This window comes from Lissotriton vulgaris, chromosome 7, assembly GCF_964263255.1.
Source record: "Lissotriton vulgaris chromosome 7, aLisVul1.2, whole genome shotgun sequence".
Classification (NCBI taxonomy): domain Eukaryota; kingdom Metazoa; phylum Chordata; class Amphibia; order Caudata; family Salamandridae; genus Lissotriton; species Lissotriton vulgaris.
Window position 1 is genome coordinate 814,844,743 of NC_141695.1, and position 23,246 is coordinate 814,867,988.

General features: G+C 47.7%; 1 protein-coding gene across 1 annotated transcript in view; it reads left to right on the top strand.

Annotated features, from left to right (window-relative positions):
* Positions 1-23,246, top strand: part of DNAH17 (dynein axonemal heavy chain 17) — a 15,539,113-nt gene that overhangs the window by 6,752,030 nt on the left and 8,763,837 nt on the right. The window contains exons 30-31 of the mRNA XM_086931082.1: positions 10,182-10,273; positions 10,375-10,501. Coding sequence (XP_086787208.1) covers positions 10,182-10,273; positions 10,375-10,501 — 219 coding nt within the window. The remainder of the gene's footprint in view (positions 1-10,181; positions 10,274-10,374; positions 10,502-23,246) is intronic.

Sequence of the window (23,246 nt, forward strand, 5' to 3'; positions counted from 1 at the left end):
AAGCATAGGTCCGGCTCCCTACTGGAGATCAGATCCCATACTTCGACGGCATGTTTTGATAGTGACCTGATATTACAAAGCATGTTTTTACTGGTGGTCTTAATCTTGATATTGGTTGAATCGTCAGATAGATGCCTTATTTCAGGTTGATAAATGTGAAAGCGAGGATTAGAAGTATGTGCTATGCTCGTGGGGGCCTCAAATTGAGTTTTACAGTGACGACAGGAGAATGGACCCTCAATATTGTCTATCATCCTGTTAGAACAGTCGCTGGCGGAGTTATGCAGTATATTTAGTAGTACCTGTGAGGTGTAACTTAGTCGGTGTGCTCGTTGATCCGACATGGTTACCGGCCCCCGGCCACGTCCTGTCGCGGACGGGCGCAGACGGGCCTCTCGCTGGCTTGTCTCAGGCGCGTCACTGGCGCTTCCCTGCGCGCGATCGCTGCGCGCTCAGGGCGACGAGAGGGCTAAGTAGCCCCTCCTAACAGCAGGCTAGAGCGCTAACCACTCCGCAAATGTGGAAAGCGGAAGTGGTGTAGTCCCGGTAAAACGCGACCCAGTGTTCCCCCAACAAATGTGTGCGGATAGCAGCAAAACAGGCTGTTGTAATTGAGGTAGTGTGCAGCAGGTAAACACCAATTTAAAAGTGAGCGAGTACAATTCTATAAAATACGATTTTTAAAATTGACAATTTCACAGTTCTCTGTTTAAAATTATGCTTGGAGCACTGGCAGGCGTCAAGTGGCTCGGTCGACACTGCCACTGTCTCCCTTACCACCGTCGGCGGCCGGCTCCTCGCTGCCTAAGTAGCCCCTCCTAACAGCAGGCTAGAGCGCTAACCACTCCGCAAATGTGGAAAGCGGAAGTGGTGTAGTCCCGGTAAAACGCGACCCAGTGTTCCCCCAACAAATGTGTGCAGATAGCAGCAAAACAGGCTGTTGTAATTGAGGTAGTGTGCAGCAGGTAAACACCAATTTAAAAGTGAGCGAGTACAATTCTATAAAATACGATTTTTAAAATTGACAATTTCACAGTTCTCTGTTTAAAATTATGCTTGGAGCACTGGCAGGCGTCAAGTGGCTCGGTCGACACTGCCACTGTCTCCCTTACCACCCCATTCCATTTCCATGATGGTTTCAGTGAAATATATGATGTTTGGTGTCAAACAGCTCAGCATAATAAACCTGCACTGATTACAGTGCCATATTTATTAAAAAATTGGAAACAGAGGGCCCCTTAGAGGGGTCCCCTGAAACCTACCAATCCTTATTGTGGTCACCGACTGGCCTGAGACAGCCTGCTAACAGTAGACAGTGTTCTGACACCATAAGGAGAGTGCCTGCACAATCTGTGGTCAAGAGCAATTCCTTTCCCGGGGGAGGTGTACACACCTCTCCCAGGTCAGGAAGAGCCATCTGTGGTGGGGACCTTCAAAGGCCTTGCTGCCTTTGAAATCTGACCCCAGCCTCTCCTGTTAGAGAGAGCAGGCCCCCTGTGGGAACTGGCTTAGTATATGGTGCACACCTATTTAAGTGGAACACCTTGTACTAATCCAGGCAACCCTTATAGTGGTTTTTGACAACCATAGAAAGCTGTGGAGAGCAACCTTCAGGCTTAGTCCAGAAGGAATGTTAAACAGCTTGTTTTACCAGATCTAGTCATATAGTGTAGGTTAAGTTAAAAAGAACCACACAGTGTAGTTCTAAACATATGTCTATTTATTACATAACACTCACTAACACATAGGTATATCTCCTACCCTGACATATCAACACAAATATAGAATAATACTTCAGCTGCATGAGGTAAGTATAAGAAAGTACGATCTCCTTTCATGGTTAACCCACTTTTTACTGGTGTTATTCTGTTTTATGACTAGTCTGACTAGCATCCTGCTAATCAGGTCACCAGTCACTGTGCTTTCCCCCTAAATTTGACAGTGGTAAGTACTTTAGTACCTTCCCAATTGGCTACTTGGGTACCCATGTAAGTCCCTAGTATATGGTACTAAGGTACTCAGGGAATAGGTACAACAGGGGTCTCCCATGGGCTGCAGCATGTATTATGCCAACCATGAGAGACCACCCAAGTCAAGTCAAATAACTGTATTCGATAAAAGTACAATACAAGACAAAAGCCACATTTCATAAGCTATCAGTGCAAATTACAAAGTTAAAATAGCACTGTGGTAGCCGAATTGCGGGCACATCAAACATAGCAATGTAGAGAGAAAAAGTGAATTAATAAAGCAAATAGGTGACAAATGCTAAAAACCTCACACAGGGTCTGCCAAGCTATCCATTTACCCAGTGGCTCATTCATGTTATAAACACATACATATTCAGTTTTTCATCCTACCACTGTGTTTCCAAAAGATGTATTGTACATAAAATGTATAAAATTGAATATAAACATTGCTAATATCACACTAAAAACCCTTAAAACCGGTACTAGTTACCTAATAAAACAACAGTTTGTTTAAAACCTAGAATAATTCTTCCCTCGAGTTCCGAGTTGCTGGGCTCACAAGGTGCTGAGCGACACGTAATATAAATGAGTTTACCTCTAAAATAGTCGATTGGTTCCCAACTGAACACAATTTCCTCCATTTCATGCAGGACCATAGGAATTTAGCGAGCGTAAAACATATAAATGGGTCGTTTTGAGGAAATAAAGAGTCAGACAACATTGACTAAAATTATATCACAGCAATAGAGGTAACATATACCTTGATCTTTGTTCTTTATAGAAGACACAAAAGAAAACTAAATGAAGGTTAGACTGCTCAGAGTTACCGTTGCGTGGGCAAGCTGGTAATTCGCGAAAGCAATACCTCTTCGATGGAAACCCCATCAGTGAAATTTAATTCAGACAAAGCCTTATCAAGATAAATCTGTGTTGTAGGTTCCCCACCCTCTCTAAATAAGAATAATTCCACTTCATAAGGGGGTAGGGGTCATTTGATATAACATTAAAGAAGCTTTTACATAGTTTTTTCCCCTACTCTCATAATCAACCTTGGAAAGAAATAGTCTTTACTCGTGTTTTAGAACATTTCTGGCAAGTACTGGGGTTAATGAATAACTCATCTAGGCCTAATGATGTGAATATGGTCTTTACGTACTGTAGCCATTCGATTTTATGTGCATTATCCAATAATAAACAATATTTATTATTGTTTGAGGTAAGTTAACAGTGTTCCTTCGCCATTTGTAATACCAGAGGAAGGGTGCAGGCTTAATAGTGTCAGTCACATATGGTAAACCACGTTCTACATGGCAGATGTAATTGGAACTGGAGCCAGGCAGGGACACAACCTGAGAGACATCTCAAACTGTGATTACAGGCCTGCCATTGCAGCCAGTATCTGAGGTCACTGCACTTAAAACCTATAAGTAACCCCTAAATCAGGGATTTCAATCCTGAAGGAAGGGTGCTTGTTATAAGTGTGAGGATGCCCTGCATGAGCAGGGCACCCCCTACAAACCCCGGAGTAGATTCTCCAGGCTTTGTAAGTGCGGTCAGCCGTTTTGATACATATAGTGCCCATGCGCCATTAAGCGATGGATAACTATATATTGGCTGTGCCGAAGCTGGGCATGTTTGTGATCAAATAAGTTGGAATCATACCCCAAGACTGTTACCAATGTGGGAGGTATGCTGCCATGCACAGAGGGGTTCCTCCATGAAGGCCCCAGTATTCCCTGTGACAGCCTTCCAGGGACTGCCAGCAAGCTAGTGGTGCTGTTGACCCCAGGCACGATTCTGCTTTCCTGCTGCTGAGCTGAGCTCGAGCAGGGGAAAGGAGAACAATAGGTTTCCTGTCACAGGGAGGTGTCACTTCCTCCGAAACAGGACTTAATGTATTGGGCTGGGGGTAGGGGCACTTGCCGGCACCACCAGACTGCTTTGAAAAGCACATTTACTGCCCTCCTTGCATACTCTAGTTTGAGCCAGTTCAGGGAGCTGTTGGCTCCCGCTCTAGCGCAAAACATGAGAGTATTCTCCCCTCTGTTCATCCCCTCCTCTGGGAGATACCCTTGAATCATTGCAACCCTTTCCCTAGGGTACTTAAGGGCTTACCTGTGGGTGCCTCTTTGTCGTGGGATAAGATTCAAATCTGAAACCACTTCAACTCTGACCATCTGGGCACTTTGGACTTCGTTGGACTTTGCCTAGGACCTGAGACTGCACCAAAGAAAACTCTTGCTGCTCCTTGTCTCGCTGTTCTGCAAGTCTTCTTTGTCTTCTGTGCCTGTGCTTCTTCCGGATTCTTCTCCAGGCCTGTGGACATCAAATATACCCAAAGGAATCTCACTTGGAGTGAAGGAGTCACTGCCCTGCATCTGCAGGAACCACAACGAAGCTGACCTGTCTACTGCTCCTGACGACCAATAGACTCTGAAGGTCTCAGCAACACAGGTTGTGGATCTGCAACTCCCTTGAGGCCTGACCTGTCCTCTCAGCGAGTTTGAGACCACTATCCCTAGTCAGAACCGCTGGAACAGAACCCCAGTGTACTGCGTCGACTTGCTGGGCCAAGGATTGTTAACTCTGTTCTCCAGAGATCTTCGGGCTACAAGAAACTCCAACCTCTAGCATATCTTCCTGCCAAGATCTTTGTCATCCCCGTATCCTCTGCACCGTGTGCCTGCATCTTTGGGAAGCTGCTTGAAGTTCTCTTGCGACTCCTGTGCCTCTGGCCTGTGGATCCTCTCAAGGGTATGCTTTGGCTTCAGTGGGCTCCCCTTCTTGCTCAATACACAGTGGTCTCCAGGGTGAGATCAAACCATATACTAAGAAAGTGGAATGTGAACTGCAACTGAAGACTTAGAAGAGCTAAGGACACAAGGAACCACACTAGATAAGTACCCAGGAACCCCACGAAGGTTGTGTGCAGAGTGGAAACAAAGCCAAGTACTCCATAAAAGTAAACGGGAAAATCATGATTGCAGTTTTGAAGAAGAAGGACCCTTCCCAGTGATCCCTGAAGAAACCCTGTGGAAGACAGAAGGTTTGAGACTCCCCCCTCCCCCCCCCCATGGATACCCAAGGAAACAGGTTACCTACACCAGGGAAGCCTGGTGCCGGAATGATGTTGCCGGAGTACTTAGACGCCGCCCTCGCACGCTGACGTCCGTTCTTCTTTTTGCCGCGCCAGCAAGCGCCGATCGGGAAAAAGTGGTACCCTTAGTCAATATTTGACTAAACTTGTTCGATCATTTTTGATCCTTTTTCGAAGTCTAACGACTCAACCGGTGCCGGTAGGGATGCCCGGGTTCAAACCCTGTGCCGACTGCGACCGACTGATGACGGTTACCCACCCCCATCGCCGGTGTCTACATTGCCTGGGCCTCGACCACGACAACAAGGCCTGCTCCGACTGCCGGGCCCTGACGTCTAAAGCTAGACCGGAGGGGTCCTACAAGCGACTCGAGCTCCGGCAGTCGACCCGTGCCGCTCGAGGTCCCGGTCCGCGAGGAGTCGAGTAACCGGTCGTGGGGTCGGAGCCACCATAGGTCCGTGAGTCGTCCTCCGTCTTCGAGCTCAAAGTCCTCAGTTAAGCACAAGAAGTCGAAGAGACGTCATCGCTCTTCCGACTTCCCACTGATGCTTGCGTGACGCAGCCGGGGGTTCGGGCGACACCGGCCTCGCGGCTCTACGGGTGTCGCGGCCTGCTTCATACCCGTTGGTCCCTGGGCAGAACATGACGCCGGAGGAGATCGAGGCCTTCCTCACGCCCATGAGGTCGCTCACTCCTCCGTCGGGCTCCACGGCGCCTTCAGGCCCAGCGGCCCCGACTGGGGGCCCTAGCGGGTCGGGTGCTTCGGCTCCGATTCCGTCGGGTGCTTCGGTCCCGACGCCGCCGGTGACTTTGGTCCCGGTGCCGCAGGCCCCCACAGGATCCGTTTCCAGATCCGGGTCGCCGCCGGTCGACCTTACGACCTCGCCAATGCCGGCCCCCAGGGTATCGCCTCTGGCGCTGTCTCCCGGTGGCGCCGTCCACGATCCCTCCCTCGATTCGGGTCCAGCGCCGCTCTCGACGCCGATGGGAGATTTCTACTTCTATGACCCGGCCCCATCCTTTGGTCCTGAGTCTGAGGAGATGGGTGGTGAGGGGGATTGAGAGGGGTCTGAGGACCCTCTGGCAAAGGAGTGCCAGTCTTATCAGGACTGGATAGGTGAGCTAGAGGAGGCCAGTGGTCTGGACACCTCGCCAGACACTGGTTTTTTCTCCCCTCCTACCGTGGCTACGGAGGAGGGGGCTGCCTATAGTGTGGTGTTGACGCGGATGGCCAAAGCCTTGGGCCTGGAGCTCCCCGTCGCGGCCGTGAGGACTAACCTCCTCACTGAGGTCCTTAAACTGCAGGCAAGCTCGGCCGAGCCTCTGCTGCTGTTTAATGAGGCCTTGTCTGACGTTCTTCTGGGCACTTGGTCCAGGCCCGCTACAGGTCAGCCTGTAGATAGGAACGTGGCCAGACACCACCGCCCGGCTCCGGGCGACCCTTCCTTCCTGTGTATCCACCCCACACCCGACAGTCTGGTCATCCAGGCCTCTAACTCCCAGACCGCATTCCCGACGGCTCCCCCCGATCGGGAATCCAAGAGGTATGAGCAATACGGAAAAAAGGTATTCTCCTCCCTGAGATTAGGGTTGCGGTCAGTCAGCACCGCGTGCCTCTTGGGCCGTTACACCCACTCTCTGTGGGACACTGTCGCGGACGTGCTGCCACAATGTCCATAGGAGGTCCAGACTAAACTCTCCCAAGCCCTTGCGGAGGTTCGAGATGCGGCACGGTACTCCATCCGGTGTGGGCTGGATACCACGGACTCACTGGGCAGAGCAATAACAACGACGGTGGCGATTCGTCGCCGCGCCTGGTTGAGGTCCGCCAACTCTTCGGCTGATGTACAAAACACCCTTATGAACATGCCGTTTGATGGCCGTCGCCTCTTTGGCGACAAGGCAGACCATGCGCTTGAGCGCTTTAAGGACTCCAGGGCTACAGCCAAGACCTTGGGCCTCTCGGCCCGCGCCAGCAAACGGTTGCCTTTCGCTCCTTTCGTGGCCAAGGAAGGGGCGCCCCCACACGTCCTGCCAGCCACGGGCCGCAGACTACCGTCCAGCATGGTGGCAGATGTGGAAACCGCCGTGGTGGCGGTCAGGGACAACGGCGAGGCCAGTCCACACCTGCCCCTGCAGCATCCGCCTCAAAACCCTCTTAGTCCGAGCTTTCAGGCCCATGTGAAGCCAGTGGGGGGCAGGGTTCGCCATCACCACCTCCACTGGCGCACTGTCACATCGGACAAGTGGGTACTGCAAATTGTCCGAAGGGGCTACTCCCTCCCCTTTGAGGCAACCCCTCCAGCCATGCCACCGCAGTACCACCGTGTGTCTGGGGACCACTTGAAACTTCTACGAGAGGAAGTTACGGCCCTCTTGGCCAAGGGGGCCATCAAGCGCGTTCCTGGGCCAGAAGTAGGGTGTGGTTGTTACTCCCACTACTTTATGGTACCCAAGAAGGGCAAAGGGGGCCTACGCCCTATCTTGGACCTGCGGACCTTCAACGGGTTCCTCCGGCAGGAGAAGTTCAAGATGCTGACACTAGTTCAGGTCCAAGCTGCCCTGGACGCAGGAGATTGGATGGTAGCTTTGGACTTGCAGGACGCTTATTTTCATATCCCCGTCCTTCCGGCCCACCGGCGTTACCTACGGTTCACGGTAGGCCACGAGCACTTTCAGTTTACCGTGCTCCCCTTCGGCCTTACCAGCGCCCCACGGGTGGACAGTCTTCCCCTACCTCGACGACTGGTTGTTAAAGGCGGGCTCGCCCCAGACAGTCGTCAGCCACCTCCAGACTACGGCCGACCTCCTGCACCTGCTGGGTTTCTCCATCAATGTGCTGAAGTCACACCTGTGTTCCTCTCAGAAGTCCCTCTTCATCGGAGCGGTTCTGGACTCGGCGCAGTTTCGGGTTTATCCTCCTGAGCAGCGGGTTCGGGATATTCAGGCTCTGATTCCGATCTTTCAGCCGTTATCCCGAGTCTTGGTCAGGTTGACGCTGCGGCTTTTGGGGCTGATGGCCTCCTGCATCCTTCTGGTGCATCACCAGGTGGCGGATGCGGGCTCTGCAGTAGGACCTGAAGTTTCAGTGGGCCCGGCATCAGGGCAACTTGCCCGACCATGTCTTGATCTCGGAGGGCACTGCAAGACAGTTGCAGTGGTGGCTCACGGACCGCGATTGGGTCAGCGGCAGATCCCTCTCCTGGTGGGTCAACTTGTGCATCAAGGCATGCTACTCTTCAGCTAAGAAAGATCCTCCTCTTGGGCTGAGGGCCCATTCCACTCGGGCCACGGCGGCTACTACTGCCCTGGGCCGGGGAGTCCCCTTGCAGTTCATCTGTCAGGCATCTACGTGGGTCTCGCTGCACACGTTCGCAAGACACTACTGCCTGGCAGCCAAGTCCGGAGGGTTGGCTTCTTTGGCCGTTCCGCCCACCAGGACTTTCTGGTGTGATCATTGGTTCGCAGACCCACCACTGGGGTTGGTATTGCTGGGGTATCTATTCTAAGGTAAGGAATCTAATACTAACCTGTTTCTTTCAGATGCACAAGTTACTTACCTTCGGTAACGATATATCTGTAGGAAACAGTAGTTAGTGATAGATTCCTTACCGCCCCACCCATCCTCCTGTTCAGCAAACCGATATCTAGGGTTAAGGTCATCCCCTTTCAGGGCCCTAGTTTCATGACACCAGTGTTGGTTTTTATCATGGCTCTGCGTTTCTGGCACGGAAAAGCTGTGTATAAGAACTGACATCAGCGCGCGAGGGCGGCGTCTAAGTACTCCGGCGATGTCATTCCGGTGCCAACGACGCCGACAACAGACGCGTAGCCGCAGACAATGCCTACCGACGTGCAGGGGTACTGCTACGCGAAAGTTTCTGGATCCAGTCTGACGCCTGGTGATATTCTAAGGTAAGGAATCTAATACTAACTTCTGTTTCTTACAGATATATCGTTACCGAAGGTAAGTAACTTGTGCATCTCAGTCTGACTTGCACCCTGCAACTAGCCGCCCCTGTGCTGCTGGTGGTGCACTGCTTGTGCTGAATTGAACCTTGCCCAACCCTGCCCTCAACTTCCAACGGTTGGTCTTATAAGTCAATGGTATGCCTTTGTATGCTGAATGTTTTCTTCCTCCCATAGGCTAACATTGCCAAGTCTGAAAATTATACTGTGTCAACTTTTTAAACTGAAAAGTATTTTTCTTGAAAAACATATATACCTATGACTAGGTTCTGTGTATCTGAAAAATAAATATAACCAAGTATAATATTTTGTAAATTGGTCTCAGAATTATTCATTGAGTGTGTTTCTCATGATTTGGTATTGTGTGTACACAACAAATAAAATCCTCTGATGAGCCTAACTGCTTGCCCACACTACACAAAAGAGAGCATTGGTATTATCTACTTTAGGCTCTGTAAAGCCTCTAAAGATCTATTGGACTCTCTGCACACTATACCTCCTTTTGGTATAATATATAGAGATCCAGCTTTCTACAGTCCTCGTCTCTAGGCATAGAATTATTGCTGTGGAGAAGATCTGATTACAGTTAAACCTTATGCAGCAACCACACACAATGAGATGAAGATTTTCCACTTCACTATAACACAAGAAAGTAATTATTGTCTATAATTACCACAGTTCATTATGTAGCGAACGAAGTCAGTGTAAATTCTAATTTTCTTTGAATCTGACCATGGAGAAATGTGAGTGGGCCAAGGACTGTATTAGGTGTATTGCTGTCCATCTTTTAGGAGTGGAAAATATATTTGTGAAATCACCTGCTTTCTCTGAATAGAGTAGCATAACTCATTGTTTTCATAGGTTCAACCTATTTGAATTTTACAATATTGCCTCAATCACATTCATTTATTGCATCATAAAGCTTTGGAGAAGGCAAGTGCCAGCTTAAATAGCTCCCCAATTTGATGCACCCAGCCTAGATCCATTATTACTGGGTAAATCTATATTGACAGTACGTATACCTATTGTTACATAAAAAGATTCTATACCTACCTTTCACTTGAACCACTCTGAAGCTCATATTGTCATTTGTGAGGCTAGTTTGCATTGTTCATGAACTGTCTTTGTCTCTCCTTATGCCACAGGAATTAATGGCAGATGCAGTTAAAACACCAAATGTTATTGAAGCAACAAACAAGCAAGGACTTTATGAGAAGTTAGAGAAGATGCAGGCAAGGTGAGAACTTGTTCTGTCGGCCAATGATCTAGTGATATATGGTTCTCAAGTGGAACTTCTAAAATTGTATTTATTGTATTTTATGTTTTTCCTCATGACAGCTTGGCCGTTTGTGAAAAAGCTTTGTCTGAATACTTAGAGACAAAAAAACTGTCATTTCCTCGATTCTATTTTGTTTCTTCTGCTGATCTACTTGATATTTTATCTAATGGAAATGATCCTTTTGAGGTAAGATATGTTTAGCAATTTGTAAATATGAATTTTCATCAAATGAATTTGGCATTCGGAAAATAAACCCTTCCAGTGTGCCTCTTCTCTTTTTAAAGTGCAATAATTTCTCTTTCAATTAATCTTTCATGTATTTTTATTTTATTTTTATATTATTCACAAGTTGTGAGAGAATTGTAGTGACAAAAAGGCAACTTCTTCCTCCAAATGGAAGGCTGGTTATCTTCCAAGGAATCCTCATCAATACTCATAAGTCATAAAGGCACAGCATCAGTTTTCTGTCCTGTTGCTGTGCCTTTGGTTCACATTGCAGCTTATTGGCTAACACTGTCCCACATTACCTTTCCTTTTCCTTTAAAAAAGTTTGTGAAATATATAGATCTATCTATCTATCTATCTATACATATATTCACAGGAAAAACCATAGGTTATAGTCGATATATAGTTAGGAATTTGCATTTACAAAACCTTGAAAATTCAATGAAAAAACCATTGGTTTTAGGCCATATATAGTTAGGGATTTGCATTTACAAAACCTTATTTTACTCGCATAAAACCATTGAAATTCCATATATAGTTAGATGCGCTAACTATATATCGCGCACCCGCAATCCACTGCTGATGATGTCACATATTACATCATTCATGACATGGTTAGTGACATCACTGATGACATCACTGATGACATCTCAAATGACATCACTGATGACATCACTTATGACAACATCCAGTGACTGTATGTTTCTGTAAAGTTAAAATATGTCTTACATATTGAAGAACGAGTGGATGTATAAGTGTCTGGATGAAGGATTTAGTAGGTGCATGACTGACTGTATGAGTGAGTGATTAAATGTGTCTCACTGAGTGCATGGGTTAGTGACTAAACTGTCTTAATTTGTGCATCATTATGTCTGTTGTTCTGTAAACTGTTGCATGTGTTGATAAGTAGCTATATGAGTAACTATATGGGTTATTGATTGGTTGCTCAAGTATTTGTATGGGAGACTGAGTGTGTGTGTGGGTGGTTGGGAGGTGTAGGACTCTGTGCATGGATGTGTGAGCAGTTGATTCACTAGATGATTGGTTTCAAAAGTGCATGTGGAAACAGCTGTATGGGCGGTTGACTGTGTGCATGAGTGTATTGGTGAGTGAATGGATATCTCAGTGCTACATGTCAAAGTAAGTACATATGTAAAACATAGTACATGTGAGAGTTGACATATATAAATAACTGTGCATAAGAGCCAGTGAATGTGTGAGTGGCTGTATGGATCATTGTGAACTTGTATCAGGGATTGTATAAGAGAGAAAATATGTGTTAGTATATGTTTGAATAAGTAAGGTGTGTATAACTGTATAGTTGAGGAAATGGAGGTGTGATTGATTCTTTGCATGACTGACTAGGTGTGTGAGTAACTCCATGGATGAGTGACAGTCTGTGAGTGTCTGTTTACATTGATTGTATCTAAGGTTATATTAGAGTCTGAAGAGGTTCATCGTATTATCACATGAATGATATCATCAGTGATGTGATCAGTAATGTCAAATGAGATGTTATCAGTGATTTCATCAGTGATGTCATTTGAGATGTCATCAGTGATGTCATCAGTGATGTCACTAACCATGTCATGAATGATGTATTATGTGACATCATCAGCAGTGGATTGCGGGTGCGCGATATATAGTTAGCGCATCTAACTATATATGGAATTTCAATGGTTTTATGCGAGTAAAATAAAGTTTTGTAAATGCAAATCCCTAACTATATATGGCCTAAAACCAATGGTTTTTTCATTGAATTTTCAAGGTTTTGTAAATGCAAATTCCTAACTATATATCGACTATAACCTATGGTTTTTTCAGTGAATTTCAATGGTTTTTTAATAGCAAATATGAAAAGCTTTAAAATGTCAAGTACGTGATAGATAAAAACATTTTCGTATTTATGCACGCTGATGTGCTTTGAACGCTGCACCCCCCTTCCCCTCTCTTTTCTCTTAGGAGTACTCTCTCTTTGTAGATAGTGAAGGGTAGTTAACGCAGGACTTTGCCCCGTTGTAATCCGTCGTGCCTGCTTCTCTCTCCATTTGATTGATTGTTATCCAAGCATTTACTGTTTTAGAATTGGTTCTCTTTGGTTCATTCTCTATTTACAAACAAGCACAGAGTCGCAATACTCTGTTTAGTCTTTGCAGATAGTGAAAAATCGTTTAAAAAAACAAATGGAATCGAGCAAAATCAGTAGGCCACTAATGGGATCTCTTTTTGACCTCGCTAAAATAGAAACATTAACCACAACCCCTCATGAGAAATACGAAACTAGTGAGATGAACTGAGCTCCACACCATGAGGGCTGCAAGACAGCTCGACTCCGTCACCCACCCCGCCCAAAATAACGACAAACCCTATGCAAATATTAAAAATGTAGACAACACACCAGCAAAGAAACAGGGTAAAACATTTTATTAAATAACTATTTACATAACTATTTTATACTTTTTATTGCCCGATCCGGCTAGCTCAATCGATCGAGCATGAAACTCATGCACTCTGATAGCAAGCGTTGCTACTGATGCTATGCAGACCAAAACTGGTTTTCAGTTTGTACATTTTTCTAGATTTTTCAATCCAAGGTTGGTTGACTTTGTAGAACGATGGCTTCAGATTTTCAACATACGGTGTGGTGGCGCGGACTGGGAGGGGGCGCTTCGCTCCTGCCCCCTCCCCAAGTAAGATTTTCATAAGTGAAAGTACGTTAATGGTTTTGGTCCCTGAGTTGCTTCAATGTCACTGCCATTCTCAAATGGCATAAGTTCTGGATGTTGGGTGCCATAGTTCAGAGTTCTGAGCAGCGCTTGTAACACTGTCTGAAGCTTATTTCCACCTACTGCAGCTTCACTATTCTCAAAGTAAGTGAGTGTCGTTTGTGGACCTGACTGCATTTGAAAACAATGTGATATGAAACCTTCCTAAACAGCTTGACGGAGGCCCCCGAGGGGCGGTGTGATGGCCATGGACTTGGAGAAGACACTTGGCTCCGACCCCCTCCCCAAGTCTTATAGCACCGGTGTAGCCTGAGATCGCCCCCGACATAGGCGGCCGGCTCTCGGGGTCCGGCGGAACTTTTTGCCTTTTGATGACTCTTCTATTCTGGACCTTGTCCCACAATCCGTTTGACCTGAAGACACGCTGTAGTGGGGCGCCCCTTTACCGTTTCAGTTGCCATTCCGCCCGCTTTTGCTACACTGTGCCTCTTCCGCCATTCAGCTGTTTACCGCCCGCTCTTGCGACTACAGCGTCTCGCTCACCATGTAGTTGAGTTGCTCCCGCTCTTGCGGTGCAGCGATAGGCGGCTGCCACAGGACTCTCAAAATGGCGGCCGGCTCTTCGGTTTTGGGCCTGGTCCACTAAAATGGCCCTGGGACACCTTTGAACTCGGACGCTTCCCTGATAGGGCTTGGGTCCCATTCTCGAAAGCTTCCCCTCAGCCGTGAAGATTCTACAAAAGTCTTGGGGGCCCCCGACTCCCGCAAGCTTCTGGTGGGGAGCGGCTGCCATGTCTGCTCGTGGAATGGCCACGACGGAGCTACGAGATGGTAGTGCTCTCATGCTGACGCCAGCTTTAGTCTGAAACATCCAGAAACACTGTAGACTACTAATTCGATCAGTTCCGGTAGCGCCCCAACATGACCCGGAAGAGAAGAACTTGCCCTCCCCTCTTTGACTGATGGTTCTTGTTGCCTGTCCCCTCTGTTGTCATTTAACAGAACTTTTTGGACTGCTGAAAGGGGTTGTGTTCCGAACGCTGGTTGGTGGAGACATTTTGACTATATTCTTGACCTACGTTGTCGCGTAATGCGTTATATGACACGCCGCGTTAGCGCACCCGGAAGTGATCCGAGGCGCGGCGCGCAGCGCGTAACGTAAGCATAACAGGTCATGTGACTTGTTAATAAAACTTTTCATTGGTTCATTTTACTTTTGTTATTTTAATGATGAAAAGCTTGGTCATATGACCTAAAAATTACGCTTTTTATTGTTTTCGAACATTATTTTTTTTTAAACATATATGTTATAATATTCCAGGCTAATGTACTTTCCCGGAAAATTTACAACTGTCCTGCAAGTAAAATATATTCCTTTTTCGAGAAAAAGGGCGTTTCTTCGTTCCATGACGGAGCCGTTGAGTAAAAGAGACTCAGCCTGCTGTCTTAGTCGCCGATACGCCTGATTATCAGATTCTTATCGATCACTTTATGTTGCAGAAATGAAAAACACAACTGCCCTTGACCATTTATTTTTACTGCGTTCCTACATATTATACCTTTTATCCGTCATGTAATTGGACTACTTTATTTCACTTGCCTTTTACTGATTCGAAAACAGTGACTAAAAGTAAAAACTTTACCAAAGTAAATACTACTACCATGTTTTGTTTTAAAAACCTTTATTGTGAAAATGTCAGTATACAAATACGGGCCTATAACCACGTGGGCCGGCCACGGAGCAAACTGGAATCGTATATGATGAGGAGACATTTACATTATGGAGGAACGTAACGAACGAGCCATTAGGTTGCAAGAACTAAGGTGTCTAACAGTTGCGGAATCGGTGGACGTACATTTTGTAATTAAAATACGACAGGGCCACTTATATACATTTGCGTGCAAGTACCATGGGTGACGTTAATTCGAACTTTCAATAGTACAGTAATCAATAACACATCAGAACTTAATATCAATAGGGATGTCGAAATATTCAATCAATTCTCGTCCCCGCCCGCCATGAGCATCAAAACTGCATTCATATCTCGTGATATCAAGGTTGTTCAACCAGTACACAACAAGGAGTTACGAGTCCCATTTATACCGGCGCCATTTTGGGCGAGGCCGGGCAGGTCCAAGATATAGTCAAAATGTCTCCACCAACCATCGGCCAGACCAGAACCCCTTTCGGCCCTTTATGCTACAAGATGGTGTCTTCCATTCAGAAAATATTATTGGCAGCATTTTGAAAGGAAACATAAACAGCCGTTCTCCTAGTGAGTTTCACATTGTTACATTTAGGAAGAATGTTGAAGAGTAGTATGTGGAAAATCTGAAGCCATTTTTCTACAAACTCTCAATCAGCCTTGGATGGAAAAAAAATCCTGAAGAATGTACAAACTGAAAACCAATTTTTGTCTGTATAGCATCAACAGCAACGCGTGAGTCAGCTTTGTGTCAAGCCGCCATTTTCATTCACTCAATAGCGTCCCCCTGCACACATTCAGGGACCTGGTCGTGTTTTCAGATGAAACGGATTGTAGGACAAGAAGCAGAAAAGAAAAGGAAAAAAGTTCCGCCGGACCTCGGGAGCCGGCTGCCTATGTCATGTGCGACCTTTGGCCACACCAGGGCAATAGTGAAGCTGCAGCAGGTGCAAATAAGCTTCAGACAGTCTTACAAGCACTGCTCAGAACTCTCAACTATGGCACTCAACATCCAGGACTTGCCATTCGGATCTTGGCGCCTTGTGCTGGTTCCGACCTATTCACACATCGGTCCACTACTGACATCACCTCATAAGCCAACGGGGCACCCCACGCCGACTTTCGGCGCAGCATTGTAGGATGGCCACACCAGTGCGGCAACTTGCTGGACACCACCTCGGTGCCATCCGGATCTCGGCGCGTTCGAGTCACTGTACCGCAAGAGTGACCGCAACTCAGCTGGACACGCCGTCTTTCGGCGCAGCATTGTAGGATGGCCACACCAGTGCGGCAATCTGCTGGACACCACCTCGGTGCCATCCGGATCTCGGTGCGTTGTGCTGCCTTCGGCCTACTGTAGCTGCAAGTGCGGACGCAACTCAGTTGGACGGCGAGTGAAACGCTAAGGGGCGCCGCACTGCAGCCGAGGAGCCTCCATCTTGGGGGAGACGCACAGCCCCCACTGACTGACGCGATCTCACAGGCCAACGGGGCGCCCCAAGCCGACTTTCGGCGAGCATTGTAGGATGGCCACACCAGTGCGGCAATTTGCTGGACACCACCTCGTTGCCATCCGGATCTCAGCGCGTTGTGCTGCCTTTGGCCTATTCGCACATCGGTCCGCTACTGACGCCGCCTCACGTGCCAACGGATTTTCCACGCTTTTTGTAGCCCTATGCCGCATAACAGGTCATGTGACTTGTTTATAAAACTTTTCATTGGTTCATTTTACTTTTGGTTTCCTAAAGATGGAAGGCTTGGTCATATGACCTAAAAATAACACTTTTCATTGGTTTAGAACATTTTTTTTTCCCAAACGATGAAAGCCCCACCTTGTTTCTGGATGTTTCGGACTGAAGCTGGCGTCAGCATGAGAGCACCACCATCTCGTGGCTCCGTCGTGGTCATTCCGCGAGCAATCATGGCAGCCGCTCCCCACCGGAAGCCTGCGGGAGTCGAGGGCCCCAAAGACTTTTGTAGAATCTTCACGGCTGAGGGGACGCTTTTCGAGAATGGAGCCCAAGCCCTAGCAGGCAAGCGTCCGAGTTCCAAGGTGTCCCAGGGCCATTTTAGTGGACCAGGCCCAAAACTGAAGAGCCGTCCGCCATTTTAAAAGTCATGTGGCAGCCGCCTATCGCTGCACTGCAAGAGTGGGAGCAACTCAACAACATGGTGAGCGAGACGCTGTAGCCGCAAGAGCGGGCGCAACTCAGCTGGATGGCCGCCACCTGGGGAGGCCCGTTCACGCCGCCTCCCCCACGCCCCCCCCCCCAGGGCCGCCCCACGCCAATTTTCGGAGCAGCATTGTAGGATACCAAAACCAGTGCGGCAGTTTACTGGACATCACCTGGGTGCCATCAACATCTCAGCGCGTTCTGCTGCCTTGGGACTATTCGCACAACAGACCGCTACTGACGAGGCCTCCCCCCGCACCACCCGGGACGCCCCACGCCAATTTTCGGAGCAGCATTGTAGGATACCAAAACCAGTGCGGCACCCAGGCGACATCACCTGGGTGCCGTCCAGAACTCAGCACGTTGTGCTGCCTTGGGACTATTCGCACAAAAGACAGCTTCTGACAATTGTTGCTTTTTTTGGTGAAAAATGTTTAAATGTTTTTACAGTTTTTGTTCCGTTCATTATATTTAAAAGTTAATAAAGTTTTATAATGTTACTTTGTTGGAGTGTTATATATTTTTTTTAAAACGGGTGAATGGGGCCTTGAATCGGGTTATTGTCATGTGTGGGCTTTGCAAGTATACTGCTACAGGATCGGACATTTCAAACTCAAATGCACGTTCTTTTTCTTACCTTTCCGAAGCATGGAGCGCATTAGCAGGCAGAGAAAGGGTGATGCAAGTGTTGAACACTGCCTAGCCTGGAAGTTGCTGGCATTCCCCCCCCCCCCCCCCCTGAAAGAGGACACACACACACACCACCGCCCGAGTACTTCACAGATCTTTAAAAGACCATGCGCTTGTTTATGAGGCTTAAATGGTTTATCACCCCTTCTAGAACCCCTGCATCGACCCTCTGACGTTTCCTGGAAGAATTACCACGTAACACAATACCAAGCCCTGTCAGCTGAAACCCCCGAGGAATCATGGGGCATATTATCAAGGGGGTTTATCTCCGCTTTTTTGGCTTTAAAAGCCAAGAAAGCGGAGATAAAACTATCTCCCTATTACCAAGCTGTCGCTAACACCAGTTAGTGACAGCTAAAAGGAGATAGCGACCATTGTGGGCCCCGCTTTGCATGTCAGTGATAGTGCCCTGAGCAGTTCTTAGCCATGTTATCCAATGGGAGGTGGATAACATGGCTAAGAGCATTTGCTCGATAATACATGAATATCGCTGACTTTTCAGCAATATTCACGCATTGCGGCCGTTTTTTTTCGCATTTGCGATAAACCTTGCTAATAGCAAGGTTTATCTGCGATAAAAATCGCCGATGTGCGGCGATAATTTTTGTCTCTAAACAAGTTAGAGACAAAAATTATCGCTAGTTGTTGGTAATATGCCCCCGGGTTTTTGCTTGCAGAAATCGGGAGGCGGGAGACTAGCACTGAAATCAGTAGTCTCACCCCTGAATCGGGAGGGTTGGCATGTCTGGATTCTCTACAGCTGGGGCCATAAACTACCTCCGCAGGGGTAGGTGATAGCCTGGGACCAGCCTGGCATCTAAAATGGCTGCCGTGCACGACAAAATTGTGGCATTGGAAAAAAGGCAAGATGGCGCAGACAATGTTTATCAATAAGGATTCATTTATAACAAAATATTTTATCGCAGTGACAAATTGGCGGTCAACACTTCCTGATTTCCATCGAATCGAACGTTAACAGACGTCACGCAGCAAAAAAAATAAAAAGCTCACGCACAGCCGCTGGAAGAGATGTATCAACATATATGAGCCTCCTCAGCCACCCTCAGAAAACATAAGGGATCAGGATACGTCTCCCGCACCCCCTTATACCTAGTAATTTAATTAAAACGAAGCACAAAATGGCGAATTCCCGTTTCGCTACCAGTTTGCGGCCCGTGAAGCGCTTCTACCGTGAAAAATCATTTTTTTTTTATTTTCCTCACGGGACCCTTTAATAACCCCAACAACATTCCTAGGGGGTCAAGAGGGGTATACCTTGCCCCCTTTCATTAAATTCCCCCTTCGTTTTTCACCTCTTCTTGTCTCTCGATCCTACCGAGAGATAAGATGGCGGCCGCTCCGGACTGTTTAGAATGTTGACAGACACCGGAGAGCCAATCAGCTTTCTGCGCTCAAAGTTCCGTTTCGCGAAAAGTAAGCGAACCGGAGCGCAGCCTGGAGCGCTGTTACAGATATATATCTTGTTTTAAACGTTAATTTCTCAAAAACTACTGGAGCACATATATTGAGACCTAGCAAAGGCACATCGGGCTAACAGTCCCTACAATTTTGCCAAGTTTCGTGCAAATCCATTCAGCCGTTCGAGCTAAAAGTGAGTCCAACCGCCCTATGGAAATTAACATGGGAAAAACGCGTTTTGGGACCCCCCTTTTTTCTCGGCCCCCCCTCGACAAAACCCCCCCAAATTTTCAAGGGCTGCTCAGAAACAAAATGTGCCATTTTCCTGAAAATTTCAGCCGATTCCGTCCACAAACGCCAAAGTTATTAGACATAGAATTTTCAAAAATCCCATAGGGAATAAATCCTAACTATATATACCTACTGGCGATAGCCAGTAGGTAAATATATATCTACTCTCCTATATATATCTACGAAATTCACTAAAAAAACCATAGGTGTAAGGGACTTTTAGTTAGTTAGTTGGACATTTCACTTGTACAAAACCATAGAAATTCGGCCGTTATAGTTAGTTCAGCTAATTAGAACTCACGGCCCCGCAATGCACTGCTGATGACGACACATATTATATAATTCATGACATGGTCACTGACATCACTGATGACAACTCAAATTACATCACTGATGACATCATCCAGTGACTGTATCTGTAAAGTAAAAGGAAAAAAGTTCCGCCGGACCTCGGGAGCCGGCTGCCTATGTCATGTGCGACCTTTGGCCACACCAGGGCAATAGTGAAGCTGCAGCAGGTGCAAATAAGCTTCAGACAGTCTTACAAGCACTGCTCAGAACTCTCAACTATGGCACTCAACATCCAGGACTTGCCATTCGGATCTTGGCGCCTTGTGCTGGTTCCGACCTATTCACACATCGGTCCACTACTGACATCACCTCATAAGCCAACGGGGCACCCCACGCCGACTTTCGGCGCAGCATTGTAGGATGGCCACACCAGTGCGGCAACTTGCTGGACACCACCTCGGTGCCATCCGGATCTCGGCGCGTTCGAGTCACTGTACCGCAAGAGTGACCGCAACTCAGCTGGACACGCCGTCTTTCGGCGCAGCATTGTAGGATGGCCACACCAGTGCGGCAATCTGCTGGACACCACCTCGGTGCCATCCGGATCTCGGTGCGTTGTGCTGCCTTCGGCCTACTGTAGCCGCAAGTGCGGACGCAACTCAGTTGGACGGCGAGTGAAACGCTAAGGGGCGCCGCACTGCAGCCGAGGAGCCTCCATCTTGGGGGAGACGCACAGCCCCCACTGACTGACGCGATCTCACAGGCCAACGGGGCGCCCCAAGCCGACTTTCGGCGCAGCATTGTAGGATGGCCACACCAGTGCGGCAATTTGCTGGACACCACCTCGTTGCCATCCGGATCTCAGCGCGTTGTGCTGCCTTTGGCCTATTCGCACATCGGTCCGCTACTGACGCCGCCTCACGTGCCAACGGATTTTCCACGCTTTTTGTAGCCCTATGCCGCATAACAGGTCATGTGACTTGTTTATAAAACTTTTCATTGGTTCATTTTACTTTTGGTTTCCTAAAGATGGAAGGCTTGGTCATATGACCTAAAAATAAAACTTTTCATTGGTTTAGAACATTTTTTTTTCCCAAACGATGAAAGCCCCACCTTGTTTCTGGATGTTTCAGACTGAAGCTGGCGTCAGCATGAGAGCACCACCATCTCGTGGCTCCGTCGTGGTCATTCCGCGAGCAATCATGGCAGCCGCTCCCCACCGGAAGCCTGCGGGAGTCGAGGGCCCCAAAGACTTTTGTAGAATCTTCACGGCTGAGGGGACGCTTTTCGAGAATGGAGCCCAAGCCCTAGCAGGCAAGCGTCCGAGTTCCAAGGTGTCCCAGGGCCATTTTAGTGGACCAGGCCCAAAACTGAAGAGCCGTCCGCCATTTTAAAAGTCATGTGGCAGCCGCCTATCGCTGCACTGCAAGAGTGGGAGCAACTCAACAACATGGTGAGCGAGACGCTGTAGCCGCAAGAGCGGGCGCAACTCAGCTGGATGGCCGCCACCTGGGGAGGCCCGTTCACGCCGCCTCCCCCACGCCCCCCCCCCAGGGCCGCCCCACGCCAATTTTCGGAGCAGCATTGTAGGATACCAAAACCAGTGCGGCAGTTTACTGGACATCACCTGGGTGCCATCAACATCTCAGCGCGTTCTGCTGCCTTGGGACTATTCGCACAACAGACCGCTACTGACGAGGCCTCCCCCCGCACCACCCGGGACGCCCCACGCCAATTTTCGGAGCAGCATTGTAGGATACCAAAACCAGTGCGGCACCCAGGCGACATCACCTGGGTGCCGTCCAGAACTCAGCACGTTGTGCTGCCTTGGGACTATTCGCACAAAAGACAGCTTCTGACAATTGTTGCTTTTTTTGGTGAAAAATGTTTAAATGTTTTTACAGTTTTTGTTCCGTTCATTATATTTAAAAGTTAATAAAGTTTTATAATGTTACTTTGTTGGAGTGTTATATATTTTTTTTTAAACGGGTGAATGGGGCCTTGAATCGGGTTATTGTCATGTGTGGGCTTTGCAAGTGTACTGCTACAGGATCGGACATTTCAAACTCAAATGCACGTTCTTTTTCTTACCTTTCCGAAGCATGGAGCGCATTAGCAGGCAGAGAAAGGGTGATGCAAGTGTTGAACACTGCCTAGCCTGGAAGTTGCTGGCATTCCCCCCCCCCCCCCCCTGAAAGAGGACACACACACACACCACCGCCCGAGTACTTCACAGATCTTTAAAAGACCATGCGCTTGTTTATGAGGCTTAAATGGTTTATCACCCCTTCTAGAACCCCTGCATCGACCCTCTGACGTTTCCTGGAAGAATTACCACGTAACACAATACCAAGCCCTGTCAGCTGAAACCCCCGAGGAATCATGGGGCATATTATCAAGGGGGTTTATCTCCGCTTTTTTGGCTTTAAAAGCCAAGAAAGCGGAGATAAAACTATCTCCCTATTACCAAGCTGTCGCTAACACCAGTTAGTGACAGCTAAAAGGAGATAGCGACCATCGTGGGCCCCGCTTTGCATGTCAGTGATAGTGCCCTGAGCAGTTCTTAGCCATGTTATCCAATGGGAGGTGGATAACATGGCTAAGAGCATTTGCTCGATAATACATGAATATCGCTGACTTTTCAGCAATATTCACGCATTGCGGCCGTTTTTTTTCGCATTTGCGATAAACCTTGCTAATAGCAAGGTTTATCTGCGATAAAAATCGCCGATGTGCGGCGATAATTTTTGTCTCTAAACAAGTTAGAGACAAAAATTATCGCTAGTTGTTGGTAATATGCCCCCGGGTTTTTGCTTGCAGAAATCGGGAGGCGGGAGACTAGCACTGAAATCAGTAGTCTCACCCCTGAATCGGGAGGGTTGGCATGTCTGGATTCTCTACAGCTGGGGCCATAAACTACCTCCGCAGGGGTAGGTGATAGCCTGGGACCAGCCTGGCATCTAAAATGGCTGCCGTGCACGACAAAATTGTGGCATTGGAAAAAAGGCAAGATGGCGCAGACAATGTTTATCAATAAGGATTCATTTATAACAAAATATTTTATCGCAGTGACAAATTGGCGGTCAACACTTCCTGATTTCCATCGAATCGAACGTTAACAGACGTCACGCAGCAAAAAAAATAAAAAGCTCACGCACAGCCGCTGGAAGAGATGTATCAACATATATGAGCCTCCTCAGCCACCCTCAGAAAACATAAGGGATCAGGATACGTCTCCCGCACCCCCTTATACCTAGTAATTTAATTAAAACGAAGCACAAAATGGCGAATTCCCGTTTCGCTACCAGTTTGCGGCCCGTGAAGCGCTTCTACCGTGAAAAATCATTTTTTTTTATTTTCCTCACGGGACCCTTTAATAACCCCAACAACATTCCTAGGGGGTCAAGAG